The sequence below is a fragment of the Geospiza fortis genome, unplaced genomic scaffold, assembly GCF_000277835.1.
Source record: "Geospiza fortis unplaced genomic scaffold, GeoFor_1.0 scaffold102, whole genome shotgun sequence".
Taxonomy (NCBI): Eukaryota; Metazoa; Chordata; class Aves; order Passeriformes; family Thraupidae; genus Geospiza; species Geospiza fortis.
In genome coordinates this window covers 2,051,811-2,061,089 of record NW_005054373.1, presented here as the reverse complement: position 1 = coordinate 2,061,089, position 9,279 = coordinate 2,051,811, and the positions used below count along the sequence as shown (strand labels likewise).

The 9,279-nt window shown below is 52.1% G+C and overlaps 2 protein-coding genes across 2 annotated transcripts in view; both read right to left on the bottom strand.

Annotated features, from left to right (window-relative positions):
- ZFPM1 (zinc finger protein, FOG family member 1) overlaps positions 1–1,905 on the bottom strand; it is a 42,838-nt gene extending 40,933 nt beyond the window's left edge. Inside the window, exon 1 of the mRNA XM_031060121.1 lies at positions 1,737–1,905. Within this exon, the coding sequence (XP_030915981.1) occupies positions 1,737–1,905 (169 nt within the window). The remainder of the gene's footprint in view (positions 1–1,736) is intronic.
- Positions 1,906–2,821: 916 nt separating this feature from the next.
- Positions 2,822–9,279, bottom strand: part of ZNF469 (zinc finger protein 469) — a gene marked incomplete at its 5' end in the record, with an annotated part of 13,515 nt that continues 7,057 nt past the window's right edge. The window contains 2 exon segments of the mRNA XM_031060120.1: positions 2,822–8,004; positions 8,007–9,279. The exon segment at positions 8,007–9,279 is cut by the window's right edge and continues 10 nt beyond it. Of these exon segments, the coding sequence (XP_030915980.1) occupies positions 4,415–8,004; positions 8,007–9,279 (4,863 nt within the window).

The following is a 9,279-nucleotide window of genomic DNA, read 5'->3' as shown; positions in this document are numbered from 1 at the left end:
AGATTTGACTCAAAAGCGAGAAAAAAAAAATCCTAAATCTTCAGCCCCTGCTTGCAGCGTGACAACCATGGTGGATCCCGTTATCCTCCAGGCTTTATGGAGAGGCTTAAAGCACCTCTGGCTCAGAAACTTGGCTGTAGGGCTGAGAAAAGAAAGGCTGGATGGATTGCGGGGGGGGGGGCTTGAAGAGCAAACTGCTTGAGGAACATTTAGGGTGGTGGCAAGAAGCCAAGAAATCCCCCCTGAGGGGCTCCATCAATGCCAGGCACCTCCCGTCAGACCCACCCTGCAGCCCCAGGGCCTGGAGCTGTCCCACCCCGGAGGATGTGGGTGCAGACTGGCCCCATATCCCGGGGGGTGCAGGGCTGGAACCCCCAGATATGCTGGGTCCCAGGGGAGCCCCCCTGTGCTGCTGTCCCCTGCTGAGCAGGGAGTTAATCCCCAGCAGGGAGAAGCTGCCTGGCTTTGCATCCTCACTGGAATTACGGTGACAGGGGCCTGCAATCTCCCAAGTGACAAACGCTGCTGGATAATGCAGGACTCAGCAAACCCGGGGGCTCTGGGGAGCTCGGAGGAACTGATGGGTGGGGGGGACTGAGGGAGTGGGATGTGGGGGAGAGCAGGGGGAAAAAAACCTACTCACATTTAGAGGGGAACGGATTAATTAAATAATTCAGCCCCCAGAGATGTGGGGATGATGCCAACATCTCCCTGGGGAGTGGCATTCCGGAGCCAGAGGTGGGCATCATTCATGTCTTGGGCTTCCAAAAAATGGGTGCAGCTTTGGGAAGGGGTCCCTGCAGCCATCCCAGGGCCCTGGGGATGGGTCCCATCCCTGCAGCATTCCCCTGGCTCCCAGGAGACTCATTTCCAGGCGCCCAGGTGATGAATCTGGAGGTGTGGGAGAGCTCTGGTAACAACCAGGCATGAAAATCTCCTCCTCCGCCCTGCAGGTTTGCTGCCCTGGTGAAATATAGCACAGGGAAAACATAAAAGTCCCATTTCCAGCTCCATAATATTTCCTGCCAAAACAAAGTAAAATGTGCCGCCTTAAATTTTCTGCAAAATTCTTTTGAGGTTATTTTTTTCCCTAAATTAAGCCATACTAATTATTTTCAGCCACTTTATCTCCACTCTGCAACACACCAGGAGGGTGCAGGCGGCAAGCATTTTAAGCCTCCATAAACAAAAGAGTAGTTTGGAAAATAATTCTATCAATTAATCAAATTAATCCTGCAGTTTTAGTTACAAGCCCCGAGTGGCGAGGATCCCAGCCGGTGGTGCCGAGCTATCTCTCACTGACAGCGGCTCCGTGTTGTGATTGCGGCAGTAATTAAAGGATGGAATACAGGAATTAAAGGATGGAATACACCGCCTCTGTGGGGGCTCCCAGCCCAGCCCAGCGGGGCCGCAGAGGTCAGCTCGAGGACAAAGTGGGGATGACAGAACTGGGCCCTCAGCAGCACCGTCATCGTCATCAATCACCATTGTCACCAGCAGCAGCATCATCATCATCATCGCCATCACCAACACCATCATTATCATCATAAAATGAGGATGAGCAAAATGAGCCCTCACCATCATCATCATCATCATCATCATCATCATCATCATCAATCACCATCATCATCATCATCACCAGCAGCAGGAGCTGATGGTGATCATCATCATCATCGCATCATCAACACCATCATTATTATCATCATAAAATGGGCATGAGCAAAATGAGCCCTCACCAGCATCATCATCATCACCATCAATCACCATGATCACCAGCAGCAGCACCATCATCATCACCATCACCAACACCATCATTATCAAGAAGGGATGAGCAAAATGGGCCCTCGCCAGCATCATCTTCATCATCATCATCATCATCACCAGCAGCAGCATCATCATCGCCATCACCAACACCATCATTATCATCATAAAATGGGGATGAACAAAATGGGCCCTCACCATCATCATGGCCAAAACTGTCATCTTTGTCATTATCACCATCACAACTGGGAATGAGCAAAGCAGGACATCATCAGGACCATCACCATCATCATCACCATAAATTGGGGATGAGCAAACTGGGCTGTCACCATCATCACCATTACCAATGCCATCATTATCACCATCAAAAATGGGGAACGATTAAACTGGGCCATTATCATCACCATCAGCATCATCATCGCCAACACCATCATCATCTCCATCACCATCACTGTTACCGCCTTCACCACAAATTGATGACCAGCCTGGGCCATGAACACTTGGTGATGACCAAACTAGGTAACTCCATCACCATCATCAGCTGATGATGACAGATCAGGCTGTTGCCACTGCCAGTCGGCAATGACCACACTGGGCTGTGACAATGGCCAATCCATGATGATCTAACTGTGCCATCACCACCACCAGCTGAAGACCACCAAACCAGGCCACCAACATCACCACCATCACCTTGTGTTTACCCCTCAGGGACAAGACTCTCCTGCCATGAGCAGCACTTGGACAAGATCTGTGAGGAAGAGGAGCTGCAGGAGCATCTTCACTGTTGAGAAGCTCCAACACTTTGCAAACCATTGAGGTGACAGCAGTGGCACCAAGGTCCTCCTCAGCCCCTTTACAGGGGACGCCTCAAACATCCCACAAACATCACGCAGACAGGGAATTTCTGTGAAAATATTGGAATATATTTGAAAAGATTAATCATGGATGACTTTACAGTACCACCCCATATTTTTATCTCATACTTTATTTAACAATATTAAAGAGGCACTTTAAAAGCACACGGACAACATCATAAAACGGCGTTTCCTGCTCTCTCTCTGCTTCTCTGGACAAAATATCAAAATAAAAACTTTTGACAGAACACATTGCACCCAAGGTAAATTACCTACAATAGTTTTTTATACAATACAAAGAATTGTAAAGATACATATTAACAGAATAAAGCCTCTTTTTTTTTTTCTTTTAACTCTGAAACAAAACAAAAAAATCATTGCAGGACAGACGCAAAGTACTCTGACTGTTCATATCACATCAGTGCATTACTTCACCTCCTTGACTTGGGAGTATTTCAATAAAATCTTTCCATGTCCTCATTTGCACCTGAGATTTCTTTCTGGATCCAAAAGTTTGATTGTAGAACGTGCTCGTTTAATGTGACGTAACATTTTTGACACTGTGGAGTACCAGCATAGAGGAGCTTTTTCCCTAAAGTTGTATTTTTCCTAAAGTTGTATTTTTTCCCTAAGTTCCATTTTCCCCCCAAGTCAGATTTTTCCCCTAAAGTTAATTTTTCTCCCTAAAGCTGTATATTTTCCCCCTTGAATTGGCTTTTTAAAAAAATTCTCTTTTCCTGCTCCATTTTTTGACAGATTCTCGCTTCTCCCTACCAATTCCCCATTTTTTTTCAATCAAGGAAGTCTGTATTCACATTACAAATGAAGAATAGCACCAGTAACTGCATAGTACAAGCGGATACCTATAGAGCCACTACGTCAATACAGTAAGAGAGTTTGGAAGTGATACCGTTGAGGGCACTCGGACAGTACCGGTTTTTGCTGCGGTAAATTGGCACAGTTTTCTCGTTGCACAAAAAAAAAAACCCCACAAACAAAAAGAAAAAACACGCACACGCTCACACACACACACAAAAAAACCCCAAAAAACCCTAAAAAATCAGAGTTTGTCACAAGTGTCAAGGTGCAGTTTGCTCGCGGGGACGCTTCTCCTCCAGTCCCATCGTCTACAGTGGTCAAAGAGTGGCAGCATCCTCTGGAGGGCTCCGACAGCCCCAGAACCCCAGAGCTGGGTCGTCCTTCTCTTGACGATGTAGAAACAAAACTCTTAGGGATGGCTGTCAAAATATAGGACACTTGGGTCTTAATTTAATTTTTTAATTGTATCATCGCTCAGGCCAGCTCCCAATTAAATGAATTGTACGGGATTATTTGTGCAAAATCTTCCACAAAAAAAAAAAAAAAAATTTGCTTTCTACAGTGTACTGCACCTTATGAATAAGACGTCTACGGAATGAAGTTCATCTCTTCAAGTACTTTGTACAAAGATAACACAGACACAGACTCAAAAGGGTCTGAGATTTGCAAGTATCCTTATAACCTCAGCACTTCTGCAATAAAGCAATTGCTCTCGACGATTCAGTCTGCCCAAAGCGATTACAATTTCAGTTCATGAAAATCATCAGCAACATCAAAGTTCTAGCATTTGCATGATAAATCAGGTGAATTAAAGTAGATTAGTAGACACAAAGCAAACTATTTCACAGAGGCTGCAGTGCAAGTTCATTTAAGCTAGACAGAGAAATCATGCTACACAAACGAATTTAATGCTTTGATAATTTTTTCCCTTGCAAACCCCATGAAAGCAGCTGAGGATCACCATAAGTCACTTCCATAAATTATTCTGAAGTATCTCTCCTTAAAGGAATTTTAAAGCTGGTTAATTTCTGCCCAAAGAGTTGGCTGAGCAGGTTGTTCTGGGACTCGGCGCTGCGGTAGCTGGCCGGGCTGGCCGCCTTGGCCCCGCGGGGGCCGTGCCAGGAGCCGCGCAGGGACGGCGCTGGCCCCTTGGCCAACACCTGGTGCAGGCTCTTGCCCAGGATGGCTTTCCTGCGCTTCACATCCCCGTTGGCGTGGCGGAGCTCCCCTTTCTTCTGGTTGTACGGGTCCAGGATCATCTTCTTCAGCTGGGGGCCCGTTCTGGGCTTGGGTGCCAGCTTGCTGCAGTGCGTGTCCCTCCTGCTGGGGGACAGGGCGGGAGCCTCAGAGTTGCTCCAGCTGCCACGTTTGAGCTCAGCCGTGCTCTTGCTCCTGCCTGGGCATGGTGGCCGGGCTTTCTTCTTCTTCCCGTCTCCTTCCATGTTCTCCCGGGAGCCGGAGCTGCTCCGGTGGCTCAGAGATTTGTGTTCTTTCCTCCTCTTGGGGTGAAGCTTGCCGGTGGCTCTGCCTGGCTCTGCGTGGCTGTGTCTCGTGGTGTTGCTGGCCACCTCATCTCTGGGCTGGTGGCTGCTGGATTTGCCTGGGTTGCTGCCTTGGTCCTTGGTGTTAGCGCTACTGTCCTTAGCCTCAGGCATGGATTTCTCCTTCCCTGAGGTGGGCTGCTCACCCTCCTCGGGGCTGCCCACACCAGGAGCAGCCTCACTGCCCATGGTTTTCTTTGGTGGCACTGCATCTTTGGAAGTTCTGTTGAGGGTGGGTGATGCTGACTTGTCCTTTAGGGGCAGGGGCTGGTGGGCACCTTCTGGAGATGCCAGCTTAGCTGCACCTTCCCAGGCAGAGGCATCACTGGCACTGGGGCTGCCCCATTTGTGGGTGTCCGTGGCTTGTGGAGACTCTGCCTCAGGGGAAGGAAACTCTGAGACCTTCTTGGCAAGCTGGAGAAAAGGGATCCCCTCCACGGCGTTGGTGTCTGCGCTGGGATTTTCCAGGATACAGGCCCTGTATTCATCTTTGCTGCCTGTGCTTGTTGTTTTATGGGCATCAGCACAGCCTCGTTTCTGGGTCAGGAGGGGAGGGGACAGTTTTTGGTTGGTGGCCTGGTGACAAGCCAAGCCAGCAAGGTCCATGGGAAACTCAGGCGAGTCCAAGAAAGGAAGTGGTTTCCCATCGAAAGCTCCTTTCTCCAGCTCCTCGATGGACAGGCCAGGGATGTGGCCGAGCTCAGGGCTGCCTGCAGCGGCCAGTGGCAGAGATGGGGACAGGCAGGGTGGTGGTGGCAAGGGGTCAAATGGGGACTTCTCCATCTCTGCCAGGAGCTCTGAGAAGTCACCCACCATGACTTCTGCCTTCACGGAAGGTTGGGGTGCTCCCAGGTCACCAGGTGCTGTTGGGAAGGAGTCAGTGGGAACCTGCAGGCTGGGGCTTCCAGCTTCTACCAGCTGAAGTTCACTCGTGGGGTCCAGGTGGGCTGGTGACCTGCATGGGATTGAGCTGCCATGGTGAGCCACCTTCCGCTTTTTGTTCGGTGGCATTCCCTCCCGGAGAGATCCGTCCTCCTTCACCTTCTCCCTGCCCTCCCTGCAGGCAGCACCAGGCCTCATGACCCCTCGGAATTTGAAAGTCTTGCTGCTGCCTGCCAGGTGCTTCTCCATGTGCCGGTCGTACTGCTCCTTCTTGGAGAAGGTGTAGTTGCACATGCTGCAGATGAAGGACTTCTTGATGACGTGCATGACGTCGGCACAGAGCTCACAGGCGTACAGGGTGGTGTGCTTGATCTCCTGCTCCTCCACCACGCTGTGCTCCTGGCTCAGGTGGCTCCGGAGCTCTTTGGTCTCCTGGTAGAACATGGGGCACTTGTGGCACAAGTAAATCTTCTGCAAGCTGTGCACGACCAAGTGCCGCTGGAGCTTGAAGGGTTTGGGGAACTGTTTGCCACAGTGATGGCAGTCCCGGGAGGGATCCTTGCAGTCTGGGTGCATGGGGACAGATTTTGGGGTGCTTTCACCCTTCGCTGTGTGCTCTGGAGATGGGCTGGAGGATGCTTTGGACGAGCTGGGTGCAGGTGGCTTCACTTTGACACTGCTTTCCACGGGCTCTTTCATCACCTTCTCCTGCTCAAGGGGCAGCTCCTTGGGGCTCTTGCTCTCTCTGCTGACCCCATGCCGGCCACTGGGGTCGCCGTGCCGGGAGGACCTGGAGGGTTTCCGACACATGATGGTGTTGAGGAAGTGTGTGACAGCAGCGTTGTCCTCCCCGAAGCAGCCCGGCAGGCCCATCACCGACTTCTGCGCCTGCCCCTTGCGCGCGAACTGCGTGGCGTGCTCCCGCAGGTGCTCGTTGTACATCCAGACGTCAGAGATCTCCTTCAGGCACATCCCGCAAGCCCACAGCCCAGCTTTGTTCCTGGCGTGCTTCTCCTTCAGGTGGTCCCGGAGCTGCTCCCGGGAGCTGAATTTGCGCTGGACGCACATGTAGCAGGTGGGAGGAGGGGAAGGGTTGTGTGAGAGCTTGTGGAAGTCCAACTCCCCCAGCGTCAGGAACCACTGGAAGCAGACTTTGCATTTGTACTGCTTGTCTTTGGTTTTGATGGTGATGTCCCCGCGGTTTTTCCCCAGTTTGCCATCTTCCAGCTTGCTCCTGTGCTTGCCCGACTTTGGCTTCAAACTCACAGCGTTGTCCTCGCCATGACCAGGAAGGTCCTCACAAGGGCTGAAGAAACACACGTCTCTCATTTTCAGCTTTGCATTCAGCATCTCAATGTCGATGGTGTGAAATTCGGGGGAGTCCAAATCCCCGTTATCTTTGGCATTGTAGGACTCCTCTGCCAGGTCAGGGGGCTCAGAGTTCACTTCCTGGAGCGAGTGCTCATCCTCAAGGTCCATCAGAGGTTCAAACATGTCCTCGGCAGAGAGGCTTTCCCCCTCCTTCTCCAGACTGCCCCAGATGTTCAAGCTGGGGACATTGTCCATGTGGCTGTTTTGGCACAAGAAGGTCAGCATGTTGTCCTCCAGGTCAATGTCCTCCTTCCCTTGGTCAGTCGCCTCCTGGTCCAACCTCAACTCGATGCTTTTAGATCCATCTGGAGCAGCATCTCCGCTCTTTGCCTTGCTGCCATGACACATGTTCAGCATCAGGGCATCGTCAACAGAGATGGTCTCGTACTCACAAGGGTCCTCCCTGGTGACACAGAAGGAGCTGGTGTCACTGAGGTCAGAGGCCAGGCGGATGGTGAAGAGGTCGATGGCCCCCGCTGGCTGCAGGCTGACCTCGGGGACAGCTTTGGGTTTCTTGCTGCGCTTCCCGTACACCCGCGTGCACTTCCTCCGGACAAGCTGCTCATCCCTGGGGAACAGCTGGGAGAACGTGGAATCATCGTCAAAAAAACTCTGGAGGTCTGAGGTGGCCGTGCTGTCCCCACAGTGCTCCCTGCCTGGTGGCATGTCTGCCTTCACCCACCGCTTTGGCTCTGCAGGAGGAGGGCTGGTCCCTGGCGTGCTCTGCAGAGCGCCATGCCCAGGAACATTCTGGGTGGTTCCCAAATCATGGTTCTCCCACTCCAGTTCCTGCTGTCACTGCCTGCCACAGGACTGTCCCCTGTCCCAGCATCCATGTCCTCTGTGCCATCAGCACCACGGTGCTGCTCTGGGCCCACCTTGCCCCATCCCTTCGCCACTTGCTCCACAAATCCGCTGATCCATTTTTTGCAAGCCTGAGTGTCTTCCACTGCATCTGGATCTTCCACCTCCTCAGGACAGGTGACCTTGCCTGTGGCTGTCTCCTTGCTGACCATCTCCTTCAGAGACCCCATCCTGCTGCCCAGGTCTTCCTCAAGCTCAGCTGCACAAGAGGACTCTTCAGCTTTTTGGGAGTGCTGGGCTGTGCTGGTCCTGTTTTGCTCCTCTGTGGAGATGCAGCCCTCTGGCTCCTGCAAGCCCTCCAGGATCCCAGGCAGGCTGGAGCTGAGGGCAGCAGGACCTGTGCTCTTCTCCAGCTCACGGGGCTCATTTCTGCTGGGAAACACCTTCGCTTTCCTTCGCCTCACTTTCCTGTTGAGCTGCTTCTCAGAACTGCTGTTCTCCTCACCGAGATCTTTGCTTTGGTTCCTTCTGCCCTTTTCTCCTTTCCTGGCCTGCCGTCCTGAATCCTTCCCAGTTACTGCCTCTCCTGATCCCCTCACCTCTGGGCATGGTCCCTTTGCCTTCACCTCCCTCTGCAGGACACATGTCTGGTGCAGCTCCTGGGACATCTCCAAGGAGATCACGCTGAGGTCGCTGAGCACCCTGCTCACCACCTTCTGCATCTGCATGCTGGGCTCTTTCTCCAGGTCTGGGAGTATTGTCTTGGGAATGTGTTCAACGGTGGAGGTCAGCACTTGTGAGCTGCAGGTTTTGTCTTTGACTGACGCCTTCAGGCTCCTCCTGGGCACTTTTTGGGCTGCTTTTGATGTCTTGTGTGCAGGAATCAGAGGGGACCTGGGAGTCTTGCTGGGCTGTGGCAAACCACCCTTCTTCACCTGGTGTTTGACAGCTTTGTGCCTGGTCAGGCCGGGCTTGGAGCGGAAAGTGGCTGAACAAATGTCACAGGTCACTGGGAGTCCATTGGGCTTTCTTCCTTTGTGGAGTTCATTTTGGGATGGCTCTGGAGTACTGCTGGGTGTGTAGTCCTCTCCTTGGCCCACGCTGTTTAACACGCAACCCCCAGCTTCTGCAGCCCCATGGCTTTTGGAGTTCTCCCCTTTCAAACTCTTTCCTTCACTCTCTGTGGTTTTGGAAAGACCAAGCCTCACCTCTGCTGCCCCTGGAAACTCGCGGCCATTTAGTTCAGC